Genomic DNA, 20,972 nt, shown 5'->3' with positions numbered 1-20,972 from the left:
TAATAGATATCTGATAATTAAGACTAATAATCTTATATAATATTTGTAAGAGAAAAAAGTTATAGAGGTGCTTCTGATTCTTTTTCTTTGATATGTAAATAATACATATCATTAATGATTAAAATTATTTTAAAATTTATATATAAAGGATAATAGGTCATTTTTTTCCTTAGATCGTTTATTGAATCATTGTAATTGAAATTCAAATGCTAGTTGCTATATAGAGTATACTACATGAAAATATTAACATAACATATTAAATTTTGTAATACAAAATGCAATGAATGAAATACTTTCCAGTAATACAAATGACTTAGTGTTTTAGTATAAGTCTGTCTGCATTTTTTTAATATTTATAAGTAAATATTTATAAGTATGCAAACATATATTTACTTTTTAAATTAAGTTCATTATTATGATTTCATATGTTTTTTACAAACAGTACAAATGTAGATTACTAGTTTTGCTAAATATGAAACTTAATAAATTGAGATTATTTTCAATTGCCTTTTAATATATATTTCATAACAGACAACTGTATATTGATTCTGATGGAATATTTTTAACAAAAGATTATCTTGATCATGGTAAATATCTAAAAAAGCTTAAGAATATTTTAAGAATATTGTATTTATAGAAGAAGAAAAATGAAATTAATTTATTATTTTATGTAACTACTAATATGTTTATTGAACAAAGTGACTATCATTACTGTATCATATTCTTTATGTATTCGGAATGAAATAATGATAATAAATAAATCTGAATTTTCTTGTTATGAATGAAATGAAAGTTATTATAATAGAGAAGTAGTGTGAAATGATTTTAGCAATTACGTTTTCGCGACTTTTTATCATCATGTACAATAATTTAGTAAGTGCATTAAATAATATTGAATTTATAATTAGTATCAACTGCTTGTATGGAAATTTTATCATTGATTTGTATCTTATGGAATCATACATTGTACGAATTAGTAATGTGATATACTCAACATGTATTATTGCATACAAAACCATTTGTAATGAATAAATACATATATCTTCATTAAATTCAAGCAACACATATACGGGGTGTCCTATTTTAATCTCTCCAAGAAAATATATCGGGAGATATGAGAAATGTAAAAAGAATGTTTCAACCGAAAGTTATAGCATATTGAGGAGGACAGATTCCGTTGTCATTGTAATTAACCTGGCAATGATACTGAAAAATCTTCTTGAGGTTAACTTCGAATTTTTTAATTAGAACCTATATTTTTCAAACTTCTTTCACTAAATAACTTTCCTTCCTTTCGACTTTAAGGCATAAAATTTTTTTTTTATTTATTTATTTACATTTCACAATTTGTCCAGTAGGACATTTGGTAAAATATTATAGCGGTATACTAATATAACATGTGGGTGGCTACCCCCAGCGGGGTACCATCATCGTGTTTGTTAGGTTATGTCCTTTGTGAGATTTGTTGGGTGTTTCCTTTTTAATCTTCTTTTTAAGGTATAAAATGACACATAAGAATTATTTGTAGTCGAAACTATAGCCGTATGAAACAAAATCAATCTCGAAATCTTGTTTGAGATTTCCGATTCTAAAGTATTTTCGGGATCTGTTCTATCCGACCCGATCTTTTTCCGATCTGTCCCGAACATTGGATTCCCAACATTTTCGGTATCTTGCACACCCTTACAAAAAGATTATGTTTTGAATCGAAAATCGGGTTCTGAAATAATAGTACCCAAATATGTTTATGCGTTGACAAACTTTCGGAATTCTGACCGGCAGCCGAAAGAAATTTTCGACACGATTCGACCCGACCTTGTAATTTTGGGTACTCGCACATCCCTAATTGTGGTATCAATAAATACGTGGTATAAATGTTATATAATACTGAGTATTAGAAATTTTTATTTTTACGTAATAGTCATTTGAATAATCGTATGTTGTACTAAGTATGATGATATAGGTGGGTTTATTTCTGTCTCCATTCGAGCAAGTAAAAATATAAATGAACACTCACTCATACAATTGTTAACAAATGTAACAACGTGTTGCATAAATAGTAAGTTGTAACAAACAATTACAGTGTTTTTTCGAAGCTATTTAAATACAAACGTCTACTTTAGGCTCTATAAGCTATTATTATTTCTACAATTACATGTTTATAAATTAGTATGACACGCATAAAACTAAATGTGCCGTTTACTAACGAAATGTATCACATACTCTATTAATCACTTATATTATTATTCATCATGAATTTGAGATTGCATTTTTCGTTACTATATTTTAAACGGTAATAAATTAAAAATTTTCGCATAATAAAGTACCAACATTTAATGAAATTTGAAATATAAAATTTCACGAATAAAAATTATTTTAACAAAATTTAATTACATTCATATGTAAGTGAAAGATGTATAGTTTTGTTAAAGAAATGTTTTAATTCTATAATCTTCTCTATCATATATAAGTTCTTTTAATCTTTATAAAACCATATATATTTATTTTATTAAGTAAAAGCTCTCAAATTTATGATTGTATTTCTTATCCATAACTTTTTTTTTTAGAGCGCATCTACATACACCGAACCTCTTTTTACATCGCTTTTCACACAAACTACAACCGATTACAATTAATCATTTAAAAACATCTATTAGTGACATATAAACAAAAATGTCATATTATACCTCAGAGTACGACAGACTGTTAACAGTTTTCTTTTAATTAACATCCGAACGAACGCTTAACGCAGTGCTCACACTTATCGAAAGGAACTCTGATCGATTAAAGGCCGATTTTGCAGGAATGTTCCTTTTCTCTATTCTACTTCAACAGTATATATCGACTCGTAGGAAGTCAGAGCTACGCAAAAAGAAAACAATAAACTTCGAGCAACCTTCAATTTCACGTATTTCTGTTTTACTGCGTGGATCTTTGGTCGAATTTTTCAACGTTACTTGTAACTTGTTTATCCGCCCTCGAACATCACTTTTCGCCCGTAAACTTCGTTCAAAAAGTTCCACTCTTCCTATTTTTACAAACTTTCCAAACACGCAGACCTCTCGCTTTTCTTCCTGTATATTGTGTTTTCGTAAAAACACCAGCAGCCTTTGTACGACGCGGAAAAAGCCAAAATTTTGGTGTTGCTTGCGAAACGCCAAAATCAGCAGCATTCCCTCTGTTCGCCATCAACGACTAAGATACCGTTGCAATCTGACATGTCCTTTGTTCCGGTTCACTGTTCTCGTCCGATTCGCTCGCCCACGAGGGTTGACGTTCGTGTCATATTTCCCCGTCGCTATCTCCCACTCGGCCAGTTGGTCCCGACAAGCCGTCGTCCAACACTTCCGTCACCTTGCACCATACACTTGCTTTTAGAAAACGATCTTTTCTTTGTAGTTGGGGAAACGAATTGATATTATGTAGGATAAATAAAGCATTAGGAGATGAACTGAATGATAAATACCTTACATTTACGAAAAGACAGTGAGCGAGACGGCAAGTGAGGACTAGAGGAATACTCTTTTTCACTCACCGTTACGCATTGCTGTATGATCTTATTTGTACAGCTACAATAATCGTGAAAGGATTTACAATAGTAATCATTTACAAAAATATTTGTTTTGAAATTCATTTTTTTCCAAAATAATAAAGCATAATCTATGAAGACTCTGTTGAGTTATGTATGAAAAACCATGTTACATAAGTGTTTGTCACTTTCAGTTTCACAAACTTGGGCTGGAATCGCGTTCAAGCAACTGAAATGCCGTCCGCAAGGTGGATGGGCGCGTAGCCCTATAGAAAAAGCCGACCTGTTTGCTAAATACTTGTCTAAAGTATTCAAAGCTGCCGCGGACGTTACTGAATACCTGCACACCCCCTTCCAAATGTCCCCCCCCCCCTATTGTACCCTTCACTTCTGCAGAGACTATAGAATCAATCAGTCGCCTAAATCCCAAGAAAGCAGCAGGGCACGACCTAATAGGCAATAAAACAATCAAGGAACTTAAAAGGGATTGCACTCATCACATCGATTTTTAATGCTGTCCTTCGCCTTGAACACTATCCTAAGGCCTGAAAATCTCACTGACTACCCTCATCCCTAAACCCGATAAACCGATATATAAAACTAGCTCCTATCGCCCAATCAGTCTTTTACCTACCCTGTCTAAACTATTCGAGAAGATGCTTACGAATCGACTCCTTCCATTCCTAGAGAACTTGAAAACACTCCCAGATCACCAATTCGGCTTCCGAAAACAACATTCAACAGTAGAGCAAATCCACCGCATAACTCATACGATCAGCCAAACACTCGAAAAGAAAAAATATTGCTCAGCGGTTTTCCTAGACATCCAACAGGCATTCGACAAAGTATGGCATGAAGGGCTACTATACAAGCTTAAAAAGATCCTACCTTACCCCTACTACTCCATCCTAAAATCCTACCTAACCAATAGACAATTCATGGTTAAATGCCTAGACGCCACTTCCGCAACATTCCCAATAGAATCCGGCATACCCCAAGGTAGTGTCCTCGGACCCCTACTGTACTCCATCTACACTGCCGACTTACCTATACCAAACGATATAACAATAGCGACATTTGCAGACGACACAGCGCTATTAGCTACCCACGCAGACCCGGTAATAGCCTCATCCACTCTCCAGCGAAGTCTCGACTTCATGGAAAAGTGGTTTCATAAATGGGACTTCAAAATCAACGAAAAGAAATCCTCACATGTAACCTTCACGCTCCGAAAACAAACCTGCCCCCAGGTCACCATCAACAATGCAACAGTTCCTAGCAGGGACTCAGTCCGATACCTGGGCATGACCCTGGACAGGAGACTAACGTGGAAGAAACACATCTCAGATAAAACGAAGCAACTAAAGGACAAACTAAAAAATCTCTATTGGCTCACGGGCCGACGCTCCAAACTAAACATACAGAATAAAATTACCCTCTACAAGACCGTAATAAAACCTGTCTGGACCTACGGAATCCAACTATGGGGAACAGCAAGTAACTCCAACATTGAAATACTCCAACGCTTCCAATCGAAAACGCTAAGATCCTTAATAGACGCACCTTGGTATGTTACCAACGAAACCATCCATCGCGAACTCAAGATACCCACAGTCAAAGAGGAAATAGCAAAATATAGCGACAGATATAGCAAAAGAGTCAACAAACACCGAAACCCCCTAATCACTGGACTACTCGACACGACGAACCAGATTCGCAGGCTGAAGAGGCACTACCCGCTAGACCTAAACGCTAGATTCATTTAGTTATCCAAATTAAGCATATGCACTTACTTATAATACTTATAAATTATACTTATCTATAATAAGCATTAACTTATTATAAATAGACAGCCATGTCACTGCGCCACGCCAGTAAAATTACTGAAAATTCTCAACTCGAGAATTGATTGTAATTTCAACAAATAAATAAAAAAAAAATAACATGTGGATGGCTACCCCCAGCGGGATACCATCTTCGAGTTTGACTATTTCTTTAGTGAGGTCAGTGGGGTGTTTTCTTTTTAGTTTTCTTTCTATGAGAGTTTTGCTCGCTTCAGCAGCCAGCTGGTTTGGATGTGTTGTCGTTCTTTTCTTGTATGATATGTATTTACGTTTTTTTTTCTAGTTCTAAGTAGTTATACCAAGTGCATACGTTCAGAATGTGAATTTAACGTCCCTGTTAATCTGCTGGCAATGAACAATTTAGAAAACTACCATCGTGAAACTCTTGAATATAGGGTCCACGATACTGCTGAAAATAATCAAGTACTCGCAGACAGATTAAGCTTCTTAGGACAGAAACCGATTCAATTACATGCATCCACTACCAGAAATGTTATATTTCCTAGCAAAAAACAAACTATTATAATCGATTCTGTTGAAGACGTCAATAAAAAATTACGCTTGTATCTTAGATAAAATAATTGACCAAGATGCTATATGATTTTGGAAGTCGAAAACAACTCTAGAATAAATCTTAGTAGCAATTTCGAGGCTAACAGAAACGATTCAGAGAACATAGACGAATTACAAAAAATAAAAGCTATTGTCAACAATTTAGTTAAAAATTTTAATCGCATCCCGATCGGTGAACATCCTTACGTAGATAAAGAAATAATACCATTTAAAGGAAAATGCTGCTTAAAACAATGCGTGCCCAGAGGACCAAAGAAATGGGGCTATAAGGCATTTTTATTGTGCGATTCGACTCGATTTCGACTTCGATTTATATCAAGAACGAAAAAGGAATCAGTAGGAAAAGAGGGCGTCCTAGTTCAACTTTGATAGATAAACAAATAGAACAAAAAAAATAAAGAGGACTAAGTGCAACAATTCCATCGAAAAACGTGCGAATGGATGATATAGCGCATTGGCCAATCTTTTCAGATAAGAGGGGAAGCTGCAGAAAGCCGGGATGCGAAGGGATACCAGCGTAACCGTTGTACGTCGTTGTGACTCCAAAGTTAAAAGCATAATCGTTATAATAAAATCGCTGAAACTATTAAATTCATCGTTAATTTGTATTCAGAGATATATATTTATTGATTGAAAAAGACTGAACATTTTGTTACTTAAACTACTCCATCTTTTGTTCTATTCTTCAAGTTCAGATATTTAAATATCTTTTTTTTAGAAAAGTAAAAATATTTTACTTCATGTAACGCAAATAACTAAATGAAATAGTAACTTAGTGGTATAGTATATAGCAATAGAGCAACTTGTGTAGTTACACGTTACAGAGTCAATAGGTGCCTCGGTAAAATATGGTGTACACGAGCAAACATTACCTTTACAAAATATGTTTACGTATGAAGAACTGAAGTTAAAAAAAATTGTCTATATTCGTAAGATGTTTTAAGTACGTAAAAACTTGCGTTATTTTACATATACTTTATGTTGCAAAATGATAATTAATTGCATAGCAAAGTAAAATGTTGAGAGACTTTTTGTTAGACTATGTTAGAATTTTATATCAATTGGAATAATGAAAAGGATTTATTGAATATGCACAAATATACTGACGTCAACATGCTTGTATAATTTAGGCAAATGAGAAGACTAAAAGAAATAGAGAATGTTAATGTGGCGGCACTCAACAGCAAATACCACCACTAAATTGGACGACGGCAGCGCAGTGGTTAGCGCCTTAGGTTACGAACATCCGGAACCCGGGTTTAAATCTCGGCGACCGGGTTTTTTTTTTCTTCTATGCATCAAAAACGGAAGAAAATCAGCAGTACCCTAGCAGCGACATCTGCAGCCAGCAGCTACAATTATCACGGACAACACTTTTGTACCTCATTAATATAAATATTAATTTTATTTCATTTGAAACCATACTTGAAATTATAATTAACAGTATCGTCTTTATTCATCATACACAGCACTGAACAAAATTACAAGATATCTTATATTTAAAGGAGGAAAATGTACATTTTATACATATATTGAATATTATTTATTATGCTTGTATGCAACAAAAAAGTTAGCGAAAGAAATATTGTAAATCTGAACTGACGTTTGCTGAATAAAATTACAAGTCACTCAGCGCTTTTTTGTTTGTCGCTTTTCATGTGACATTGTAAGAAATTTATTTCTGTTTCTTCAAAATTGCCGTCGCCTATTTGATGGAAATTAAGTAATATTCACTTATTTATAATACTTACTTATAAATTATACTTATCTATAATAAGTATTAACTTATTATAAATAATCAGCCATGTCACTGCGTCACGCCAGAAAAATTACTGAAAATTCTCAACTCGAGAATTGATTGTAATTTTAATAAATAAATGAAAAAAAAATTTTATGGAAACTTCAGCCTTGAACATAGAGAGCGGTAAATGATAAGCCATAAGCAGAAAACAAATAATGACACAGCCACTAATGTCAAATGCTCCAAATTTCAATTTTATCGCTTACCGCCTATCGCTTATCGCTTTCTATACGTTCAGAGTCTACGTTTCTTTTTCTCTCAACACGCTGAACGTTGATAATGCAAACGTAGCATTATTTGCCTCTAAAAGCAATCACACCACCGTGGAGTTATCCGTATTCAACGTGTTGAGATCATGGAAATAGTAAACTCCATCCAACAAGGCCGTCCAACTTGAATATTTTTTCATCGTAAAAAATGGCACTTTTCCATTTTTTCATCCAGTGGAATATTCAAATTTTTGCGTTTAATATATTCGCTTTCTTATAGAATACGACGATTTATTTCGCATTCCTTTTAAAATTCGAAGTAACACGCAGAACTGCTCGTTTATAGCGTTCGGGTGTAACAGGAGGTCTCTCATTCCTTTTAGTTTTCCTATAAGCTCCTGGCGTTTTTAATACAATATACATGTCGCAGATGAAAGGACATCGGGACCTTTCTTTAGAATTTTTTTTTTTTTATTATTTAATTTGTACTTTACAATTTGTCCAGCTGGACATTTGGTAATTTTTCTAACTTAATCCCGTGGTCCGTGGATTCGTTGTCGAACCTGAATTCGTTGTCATCGGCATCTCGACCATCCTATCGCCGCTATTACTTGTAGCCTCTATATCCGCGATGGTAAATTTGAGTAAAGGTTCATCGAACGCCCAAAATACCAACCTTAATCCGGGCACAATATATTTAATAATTTCACAATTTTATTATACCCTTTTCTCTCTCGTAATCTAATTTTCTCAAGTTTTTAATACTATGTACATATACTGCACACCACACATATTTAACAATTTCGAAACTCTGCTATACTTTTCTGTCTGTAACAAAACGATTTAGTTAACTTCACTTTTTAGAAAATTTTCTTCGACCCATTAAATTTTTTTCTTTTAAATAATTGCATTAAATATCATGAATAAATTATAGATTTCCGTTTCTGTATCTACTCGCAATCGAATAATTACTGATAGAAATGAGGGGTACATGTTTGTAGTGGTTAGTTGTGATGATAGTGCGCCACTGCTGGAGTAGTAGCAGGGATAGGTTCTGCGGCGAGTGTAGAAGATGTCGTCGCTGCTGAGGGTACTGTGCTGTTTTTCTTCTCATTTTTGCCGGGATTTTTGAACCCGAGTCCCGAACGTTCGTAACCTAAGGCGCTAATCACTGCGCTGTCGTCGTCCGACACTACTTGGTGTCGAGTGCCGTTACAGAAATAAGGATGGAAAATTAGTCAAGTACCTTATAATTTTGTCCAACCAAAGTCAGTTCCAATTTGCATACATCTCTTTCCCTAACTTTTGTATATCATATGAGGAAATTTTGTATGTCCATTGTGCAGATAATACGTAACATAAAAACACCCTTATTGAGCCTTATTGAGTGAGATTCCGAACAGTCATTATATGGACAACAAACGTGCTAGATAATCTGTGAGTTATACTTAAGGCTAGTAACGTTATTGCTTTGTTTGTCTTATGTGTAAATAGGTCCAGTATACAAATATTTATGTAAAGTGTCATAATTTTGTCCAGTACTGTACCTCTAGATTTTGTTCTAATATTACAATTATTTAAATTGTTATAAAAATTTGTTAGTAATTTAATTTTTACTTTTTTTCTTTATTCTGTTACTGAAAGTGCTTGATTTTTTAAAATAATAATTATTAGAAGTGTCTCACTACGCAATGACATTCGAGAGAAATGATACAATTATTAAAATGTAATAAAATATCTTCAAAATAAGATTCAGTTAGAGAAATTTCTATCGAATTTATTTATAAATATTTTTTATACCTGTGGCTTGATGCAAGGAGCGTCTATGTCATATTTTTGCAGAAATGAGCTAATTGCGGTATTGAGTTTATAAACAATTGTATATTATATATAAAAAACGACAATTTCAAATCTTATCTAGAAATGACTGTAATAGCATTTGTATACGCTAATGTCAAAATCTTTCATAAAATAAATCTTCCACAAAAAATGCCAAAATGAACATAAAAACATAAATAGCAGAAGTCTTAATTCTCTTCTGTTGTATTAGAAAAAAAAGTGAAATAACAGTGATTATCCGTACATTAATTTTTTAACATATTTAAGTGCTAATCTCAACTTTATAAATTGGTACTTCTTGCACCAAACTACAAATATAAACTTCCATTTTTGATATTTAGTGTTGTACTTCTAACATCTTTTACTAGATATATAAATTAATCCAACACTTTCAGATTTACCTATACCTAATTAATGTTTAGATTAGTGTCAGTAACTAGTGTTTTATGATAATAGTAAAAAATCCTATTTATGTAATTTATATTAAATTTTAACATATGCAAGAAATACAATTTACGAATTTAAGTGATACTTGGATTGCAATTTTAATATTACTAACGTACAATTGGAAGAACAACTGTTGAATTTTATATTATAACCTTCAAGAGTTAATTATATTAGAGACAACTCATTAGTAAAACGTATACATATTAAACACTTGTTTGTAACTTCCTTTTTTTATATTCTATATGGAATTCATTGCGCAGTCTATGAGAATAAAGATAAAATGAAGTAAAGTAGAATAAAATAAAAGTAATAACAAATTTTTGTAAAAATGTAAAATAAAAAATAGATATTATTACGTAAAGCTACTAAAATTATAGTAAGGAAATTAATGCTAATATAGTGACTAGAAAATTAAGTTTATTTAAAATTTAAGTTTCTCTAGCATTCTTCAGTGAATAAATTGTTTAATAAACTGATAATGAAAAAGATCAATTCATGCTGTTTTCTAACCATTATTCTTTTCTCAATAAATTGATTAACAAAATAATGACAATCTGGACATATTTTCGTTTAACATCTCTGTGCGTCTCTACGTATTTATATTAGTGGCATATTGCGAAAAGTGACTTGCAATTTCTAAATATTTGATACGTTTTATCGCACTATTTGATCAATTTGATTCAGATTCATAAATTTTTCACTATTAACCTAAAGCATCGAATGTACATATGGCCATCAAAATCCAAAATTTTTCGCGAAAAGGAATATCAAAATTACCTCTAAGCTTACCTTTCTAAGAGCAACTATCCAAGAACTCAGCATCAATCACATCTTAAATTTTAGGAGACAATTACATATCTAATTCCAAATTATATATCCAAGAAATATAAAAAATCCTAGAATTTTTTTTAATTAAGTACGATAATACACAGCACCGTATATTTATATCTACGGAAAAAGTTGGCCATTTTCTATGCAAGAAGAAGACGATGTAGTAAAACAATGTATTATTAATCCTTAAACTGTAAAGATAGGTATTTCATCGCTAAGTTTCTCACAAGATAGCAGGTAGAAAACGTCTTTCCATCTTTTTTTGCCTAAAAAGGTTATTAGGTATGAAAACCTATGTTTACAAGAATAGATATATGCATCAGTTTATCGTCAAACATGTGAAGTGAAACCTGCAGAAGACGCAGAATACCAACGTTTACACTTTACCTATACATTTCATGTAGGTAAATAGTTTCGTTGACAAATTTATGTTGTGATTAAATTTATCTATAGATTATTACAATTATTATTTATATTTTTTGCATCAACGTTTATGTTGAAAATGACAACGCGTAAGAAATAGTAGTAGATAATCCTAGTTACAATCGATAGATTTAATCGATAGGCTTAAGATGCTTTTTTGTTTTTATCCCTAGTATTTGTAAGCGCGTGCAATAAAGGTTTCTCTGGCTCACAACGGTGTGATGGATTTATCCATTCAATAAAATAATAACTATTGTGATCCTACCTTTGAGTATAGAAATAACAACAGATTATAATCAAACATTTCTATTTGAACATTAAACATTTTTTATTTAGGGTACCTTTAAAATTTACGGTTCTGTAAGCCGCAAATCCAAGCATTTAATTTGAATGAATAAATGCGACATACTTCTTTCTTATGAAAGCATGATCCTTAAACATATTAATTTACCGGTAGATTTTTAGTTTATAATAATTCATTTAAAAATTATAATTTTTTATCCATACCAATGCACTTCACATGTTTTACTTTGTATCCTTTACAATAAGATGTATTTGAATAAAGTATTTTGCAAAAGTTTTAGGATAACCTTAATTTAGGATATCTGAAGATGTTGTATAAATTTTGGGGGATTTTTTAACAAGAATTACTTACTGAAAAATGCGTCGAACACGAGAAAATCTACGTTTACAGTTTCAGAATATGTAAAAATGTTTACAGTCTAAGAATGAAAAAAAGATCTCAAAATTAATCAGCTAGCGATAATCTTACTGCTTCAAGCGGCAATGTCACAGCTTTCAACTCTGTCATTAACAATAACAGCAATAATGATATTATCGATAATAGGAGCGTCAGATCTACCATGGCAGTAAGTTTTTAGAATCTACGAGTGGAAAATCGGAGCATCTTGGGACAAAAGAATTTTATTCATATCTTCTAAAATCTCTGTTGACAATTCCAATAATGGAAAATCGGTATCCTCTGATTAAGAATAATACTATTATAAAAAGCAGAGAACATTATTATGTTAAAAGTAACAAGAAACCCAAACGTAATCAATTATTAAATAGTTTTAGAAAAAATGGATGATATGTTTAAGCCTAACAGATAAAATTGAGTAATAAAATTGATAACGGTTTCATATTAAATTACGACCAATTTCAAAGTTTCTTAGAAAACACGTTCGGTGCAGAAAATCCGACCATTATTGCTAAAGAATACACCTTTAATATAAGCCACGATATATTGTAAATATTAAAAAATTAAAAGATATCTATCTGAAACGCCATCTTGTTAACCTAAACAATGCCTGAATGAAGGCTCATTGAATTGGTTATTCGAACGAGACAATGATACATTTAAGTTAAAGTTAAGTTAAAGTCCTTTTATGTCTTTTTCTAATCTCTTGGAATGTGGCCATTTGTTTTCTCTTTTCCTATCTTCATGTTATTAAAATTTTATCAACAGAATAGGAATGGTGTATAAAACTTTGTATCTAATGAAATATCTGTGTAGTAACAGCGATATTGAAATTGTTTTCTAATAGTAAAAACAGAAGTAAACACCTTAACAGTAAATAACAACAAAAGATCAATCACATTAAATTCCACATTAAAGTAACATTACATTACATTTTCTTCGCGTTGAATGCTAAGAAGTTTCAAAAATCTGTTCCATTTTTGAAATAATATATTTATAATATAGTTAATATACTTATAATTTCTTAATTTTTCTTAACTTTTTATTTTTATACAGTCTTTACCATGGTTTAGTATATTGTTATTTTCATTGATATTACTTAAGAATTTCGTATTTTTGAATACTTCGTGTCTTCAGTTTAGAATAAATGTTTGATTCAAATGATGTGTAGGATGGCATTACTAGAACAATGAAAGAATTAGCCACGTTTGTAGTAATATTTGTAATGATATTAAATTACATTTCCACGATAGTGACACCAGGATTTTCAATTTCAATCTCCTAATGCAAAGGGCAGGAACTTACGTGTTTACCTCATTCACTTACCAGAACTTCTTCGAAGCGATCATAATTTTCGGGCCTAGTACTTAGAAGACTTTCGCCAACCGAATCCATGGCATTACTCATCTGACAGGAACCACGGCCCACCAAAGCACTGGACGCAATATGCAGCAAGGATAGCACTGCCAAAAGTCCGGCTGCGGATATAACAACAAAAGGAAAATAACGAGAAATATTTTTTTCATCTGCTTTCGACGTTGTTACTTTGCATTAAATTCTTGCCAGGTTCTTTTCAACATCTCGTTGAATACCTTTACTCTTACCAGGACACAGAACGTTGCTATGTTGCTGATAAGAGTAATTTAAAAGTTATTTTTTCTTATTTTTTAATCGATTGTTTACAGTCTCATTAACCACTATGATACACTGTGTTTCATAATTACAAAATCACTCGCAATTTTCAATTTCTGTGTGTTTTATTCTACGGGGTGGTTGGTAACTGGTGGTACAAGCAGAAAGGGGGTGATTCTACGCGAAAAAAGAAGACGAAAATATAGAATAAAAATTTTTTTTTCTTTTTTTTTAAATTTGCCATCGAGACAACGATCTACAGTGAGATCCGTTAGAACGAGACGTGATAAAGTGCACGCGTACCGAGCGAAAATTCAAAGTCGATTTTCTCGAAAACAAAGCCTCAAACGAAAAATTTTTATTTTATATTTTCGACTTCTTTTTTCGCGTAGAATCACCCCCTTTCCGCTTGTACCACTAGTTATCAACCACCCTGTAGAATAAAATACAAAAATTGAAAATTATTTGCCAATAGCTCAAACTTCATTTTAATTATAGTTAACTGTTCTTGTAGAAAACAAAAAAACAAACATTTCGACAACACAGTATGATTTCCGGGTAATCTAATTTCCTTTAATAAAGCAATGTTCAAATCTCATTAATATGTTACCCGAAACTGATTAAAAATTAATATGACCCATGACATTAATGACCAGAAAGTGGAAAACATAACAGGGAAACGAGCGAAATATCAATCATTACAATAATGTGAATCGTTTTAGACAATTCAAAGATTTCAACTGCAACGAAATGTATACGGAAAATATTTAAACATTTAGTTTGTCCAGTTACCCGCGACATAGGACAACCGAAGACTGTGCGGTTTCCATGCCAAAATACAGGATAGTGGTAGGTAAAACAATGCTCTTCGCCAACCCCTCGTTATCGCCACCACTGCCGACCAGTAGCACGAGCAAAGAGACTCGTCATTTCTGAAACAAAATATGTAGACGGCGTTATAGAGCTACGTGTCATTTTTGACAAGAATTATGTCTTTGCAAATTAGATTTATGGAAGCAATAAACTGTGCTGATATAAATGTTGTTTGCGATTAAATTTAATATAGAATAAGTGTATTTATTTGAGTAAAAATGTTAAATATAAAAATATTATAGGGAATAAATTAATTTATATGAAAATTTATATGATGTATATCATATGGAAATTTAAATTTATTTTTTAGTTGTACTGTTTTAGAGGAATATAAGCTTTCATGTAATATATGGTTTATATGAAATTCTTGAGAAAGTTCTTCCAGTATCATTTTATAAGTTTCGTTTGGGTATTGTTTTATAGATTCTAATTTATGGTGCAATTGAAAATGATATTTTCCTTTGTGATATTAACACATTGCTGTTCGGATATGATGCAAAGTTAAATTCTAATATTTAATGTAGGTAATGAAAAATTACATAATTTTGTATTAATAATATGCAAGATAACCGCTTTTCGATTGTTAATTTGCTCTAACTCGGACGGTCTTTTTCTATATTGACAATGTTTCAAGTAAATATTTGCACTATAATTCTTTATCTATAAGTATATATTTAAAATATTGTAAAAAATATTGTACATGTGGATTTTTTAAAAAGTTGTATACATGAAACGTATAGATTTATTGAACTCGAATTTTAATTATGCTTAATTAACAAATATTAATTCATTTAAAGATTCCTGTCGTATATACTTTTTGAAAACACAAATTTCCTCCTTTATATTTTCTTTTAGTATGCTACCAACATATTTTTAAAAATAAAAATTAAGAATTAGATCTAATTAATAAATAATTACTAAATAATCTAACATAAGGATGAGTTAAATAGCAGTAGAAATAGTAAAAACTTCGTATATTTGATAAAGTACAAAGTTCTAATTGCCATACTTAAAAATTTAAAATAGTTCATATCGTATTTAAATATATTTCAATATACATATTCAGTATACATCACAAAAACTTGAATTTAGATACATTATTGTATGTAACAAGTAATGAAAGTACTGGAAATCGAAACCGAAGACGTAAATACGCGTTATCGCGATTCCTTATTTTCTTGCAGATGACGTCTGGATAAATGGATAGAAGAAAAATGGACTTCCGCCACTAGGGGCTCTTTCCTATTTTATGTGCCGCATTGAATGTGTTAATTGAAACGTCCCTCGTAAATTAAAAGGAAATCCTAAAAAATGATAATAATAGAACGTTAAAATTTTTTGTATGCTAAACTAAATATATGTACTAACATATTTATTGTTTAATCTTACTATACAGGGTGATTGGTAACTGGTGGTACAAACGGAAAGGGGGTGATTCTACGCGAAAAAAGAAGTCGAAAATATAGAATAAAAATTCTTCTTTAATTTCTTTTTTCATTTTTCCATCGAGACAACGATCTACAGTGAGATCCGTTATAACGAGACGTGATAAAGTGCACGCGTACCGAGCGAAAATTCAAAGTCGATTTTCTCGAAAACAAAGCCTCAAACGAAAAATTTTTATTTTATATTTTCGACTTCTTTTTTCGCGTAGAATCAACCCGTTTCCGCTTGTACCACCAGTTACCAACCACCCCGTATATATGTTTCAAAGATATGTATCTATACAATATGTACACCCTATTCAGTTTTTATTTTAGACTGATTTTTTCTTAGGAAGATATACAAATGTAATTTTAATATAATTGTTATTATTTAAAATCATTTTAAATGGTCTATATTAAATAATATAATTCGAATTATTTAATTACAATATCATGTAAAAATATTTATACAATTAATTGTTAATCGTTATCACGGTCCTGTTATGTTTATGCTATTACCTATATATTGGGCAACTGTTTTTAACTCCATTTTAAATGTTAATTCTAATTGATAAAGAAGTATATGTATAAATCATTTTTGATCCCAATATACAATAACCATAATTAAACAGCAATAGTTTTTTACCTTTTGTATTACGAAAAACTTGATATTATTTTATTAATCTTACTATTCACTGTATTTACAGCTTTTTTCAACTTTGTTTAAAGTACATATTAATTTTAAATGATAAAGAAACGTATGGTATTTTTATCGCAATATATTTACAACACGATATTACGTTTAAAATCCGAAATCTTTTCAAAATTTTCTACTTTCTAGATAACAAATTCTCTATAAGTTTCTCTAATTTATTTTATTAAAACTTGACAAATTATTATGCAAAGCCGTGTAGAATTCCATCCTACAAATAAGTTTAGGTATTTCTCCAAAATGCGAATCTCGTAGTATTATGTAATTCCATATTTTTACAAATATAATTAACAAAACTGCGAATTTACAGTTTTATGTATGTAATTCAGAACAAACTAGTGAAAACATTCTTTCGTCCATTAAATATTCTAAGGGATACTCTGCTTTGAATAACTTATATATTTTTACGTACTATATGGATTTTGTGTGACTTCTTGCACCTTTAAATTTCCTATGAATACATAAGAATCGACACTCATAATAAAATAATATCTCAGAATAATTACACACAATTATTCAACCCGGGAGAAACGAACCACCCTTTGAATCGTCATTCAAGGGATGCCATCGGCGGACAAATAAAGAAGAGAAAGAAAAATTGTCCGCGTACGCGGCATAAAGCATCTCATTTCCATTGGTCGTAGTAAGAAGACCTTGAAGACCGACATTCGAACCACCGTTCCCTTTTAATCGACAAAGATATAAACTCCCGAAAGGAGTAGTGTCGAGACGAGATAGATTGCCGGAAGTTGGTTCGCCAATAAAATCACTTCTTCCTTTAGAAACTGCTTTTTCGCTGTAGTCCCTCGGCTTTGATGAGACTAGACTTCTAGTGACTTCACAATCCTCAACCACTCTAACGCGTTCTTGCATATCTTCCTCGTTCGCCCTTCGAATTCTTCGGCCAGTCTTTACACATCAAGCGAATTCGCGATCGAACGTCGAGAAAATTGGGACAAAGTTCCGACCTGGTAATTAACAGTCTGCTTCTCGTCTCTCTCTCTTGCTCTCTGCCTAGTAGAAAGTACTTTTTCTTCGTATCTTCGTATTCTCGTTTGCAGATAGTTGCTCGATTTCGTCGATGTTTTTGCGTTTATTGGAATATCTCGAATGGTATTAGAAAATCAATGAGATTCGACTGAAGTATTCTCAATAGACAATGAGAGAACACAAGAGTGAAAAGAAATAGGTGGGTCGGGATAACACGTGATTCATTTGAAAGAAACTATAGAATTCTCATAAAGAAGTGTGAAAAAATTGGTCATGTTCGAATTGTTGTAGGTATGTTGGAAATTGGAAAATATTTGAAATTGAAAAAATTGGATAAAATAAAATAAAATATAATGAATAAATTGCGGATATTCATTTAATTTTATTTTAAGGAATTTAAAGCTGCGAATATATGCAAAAATATATAAAATATGCAAAGCATAGTACACGTTATAATATTTAGTGTATGAAACAAACCTCTGCTTAGATTTCATTTATTTTATCGAATTCAAATGAATATAAATTTGCATAAATATCCGCAGTCAACAATAACATTAACATTATAAAATAGAAATAATATGACAAAAATTTGATAAAAATATGTAATTAGGTATGTGAGGAGTTTAAAATTTTTTAAATCCCATTTTTCACGCACACATAATTAAATAATATTAATTTCTATTTGAAATTTGAAAGTTGAAATTTTTCAATGTATTTTAAAATACATGCCCTATACAACAGTACATTTTTCATATATATGTATTTTTAAATATACCCAAATATAAGTATAATATTATCCAATATATTAATCATTATATATTATTTTTTATTTTAATGGTAATAGAATATAGAGGCATGCTTTATAAAGTTAAATATGTATACCTGACGCAGATCTGTACGAAGAGCGTGATGGCCCAGGTAATTTCCAGGAAGAATATCAAACCAGATGCTACTCTGAAATAGAACCACAAAAATTTCCATTTAACGAGCAGAAGGAAAAATATTTTTGCGAGTTTCAGTTTTAATTTTAAATTCATTTTTCATTGTGAATATAATTTTATTCTTTGTAGAAAACTGTAATCTTTAAAGTAACTACTACTTTAATATGGAAAAATTACCGGATTTGACTCCTAATTTTGAAAAATACCCTATTTCATCCTCATAATTATTTAACCTTGGTTTCTTAAAAATTAATCCTAAGGTACGTATGCTTTTAATCGTAGATTTTTGGCGTTTCAACAATATTTGTGATATATTAATAATAAATTAATAATAAATTAATAAATATTAATAATAAATTGTACATTGCAAAGTTCGTTCGAAAAATCGTCTTAAAGTCAATCTTTATTATTGTGTCATACAAATAATATGCTAATTCACAAGACTGGCCCTTTAGTTGCTCAAAATCGTCACTGGTTATAATTTTTTAATAAATATTTGTATATTTATTTACTAATTTAATTCCATTTGTATGGAAATAATAATCAAGTAAATTGAAGAGAACGTGTTGATGTGATTGCAAAAATGCGAAAAGAAAAATTTGCATGTATTTTTTGTACTATACGTGACTATTTTGTATATCGCTTGTGTTAATTTATAATATTTTAATTTCATTGAAATGAAACATTTTCCTTTTTCTACAAATGTCCCTACGTTTTTTTAAGTTTCTAATCGAAATTGGATACAAACGTTTTATGCTACATTTGTGTTATTTAGTTTGCAAATCGTTGATCTTCTACATTTTTCCAACGAGCTATACCCAGCACGAAAGTATTCGAATATATAAACAAGTTTTATGCATGTATATAGTATCTATATTATACGAAACATTTTGAAATTTCATTAGCACCGCGACAAGGTAGGATTATCGTGATTATGTTGATAAAATTTAAAATTAATTCGGAGGTATGTATAAAAGTTACAAGATACATATTGTAAATGTAAACTTGATAGAAAGTTAATATAACAACGTTGGAATATTAACCTACATGACCTTAAATATTCAATTAGTGTTAAAGATGTTCTTAGTAAAATTATTGAGGCTTACTAATACAAAGAATTACATACAATTCAAATTTTTTGATAATCAGCAAAATGTATGCTTGCAATAAATAATTTGTAACGTCCACATGCATTCGTTTAAAATGTTTTGTAGAATACACGTATAGTATTTATAACATTCATACCAAATACAAGTGTTCAGTACTTTCGTGAACTATTGTACATACTTGTCCAAACTTTGCCCAACCATCTAGCCTTTCTAATTAACACGATACATACAAATTTATCTTCAACGTGATTAACCCCTTAATTATCGGACCAAACGTAAATATTACGGGCATAGCCCGTAGTAGATGGTCGACCGGAACGTAAATAGTACGGGCATAGTCCGTAGTACATGATCGGACCAAATATAATATATATGTCGGAGATATAGGGACATCAGGCCTTTCTTTTGGAATTTTGGAAAGATCCCCGATACTTTGGTCTAAACTATTTATTATAGCTGTATTTAAATAATAGAACTTCGAAGTAGTTGTTGCGATACGATCTGATTATGTTTGCCCGAGATTTGCGACAGTGGGCTTGGGGTCGAGGTGACACAACTAATCGCCGAACGTAGCCACGGTCACGGGATGAACGTTTTTACTTAACAGTAAAAGTACCAATATTAAGGGACATGCGCTGTATTAACAAACAAGCCCCGGGCAGGGGCAATGTCGACTCTACGCGGGTTTGCCTAGTAACGACGCCTGGAATTTTGTTGATATCCCTGGTCAATATGTAATTGACAAATGTGATTACATCAGTCTTTTATTCTTGTGATCACCTTGGAGAGTTTACACACATCGTTTTATCAGTCAGTCAGAAAGATACCGAGCGTCACAGTTAACGTCACTTTGTGTTTCAAAATATATTCTATTGAACAAAGAGTTTTTCCCGTTGACCGTGGATTCGTTGTTGAATCTAAGTACATTGTATTTACATTGAGAATGTCTAATTACCATGACTAATTGTTAAACCCTGTTAAATCAACACTTGTACATACAATTGTAAATATAATCTCCATTGAACAACTACGATGGCTTGTCCTAATGAAGATACGCAACGCGCCCCAAAGACTAACGCCAACCCGACAAACCCA

The 20,972-nt window shown here is 31.4% G+C and overlaps 1 protein-coding gene across 2 annotated transcripts in view; it reads right to left on the bottom strand.

The window, feature by feature from the left end:
* Positions 1-2,573: 2,573 nt before the first annotated feature.
* LOC117237068 overlaps positions 2,574-20,972 on the bottom strand; it is a 292,163-nt gene continuing 273,764 nt past the window's right edge. For both annotated transcript variants that reach the window (XM_033500682.1, XM_033500683.1), the window contains exons 3-6: positions 18,710-18,781; positions 14,621-14,760; positions 13,523-13,674; positions 2,574-3,354 (exon numbers count right to left, since the gene is read on the bottom strand). In XM_033500682.1, the coding sequence (XP_033356573.1) occupies positions 3,283-3,354; positions 13,523-13,674; positions 14,621-14,760; positions 18,710-18,781 (436 nt within the window). In that variant the 3' untranslated portion in view covers positions 2,574-3,282. The remainder of the gene's footprint in view (positions 3,355-13,522; positions 13,675-14,620; positions 14,761-18,709; positions 18,782-20,972) is intronic.

This window comes from Bombus vosnesenskii, unplaced genomic scaffold (assembly GCF_011952255.1).
Source record: "Bombus vosnesenskii isolate JDL3184/JDL3185 unplaced genomic scaffold, Bvos_JDL3184-5_v1.1 scf7180000013355, whole genome shotgun sequence".
Taxonomy (NCBI): Eukaryota; Metazoa; Arthropoda; class Insecta; order Hymenoptera; family Apidae; genus Bombus; species Bombus vosnesenskii.
This window is presented reverse-complemented; position numbering and strand designations above follow the sequence as displayed.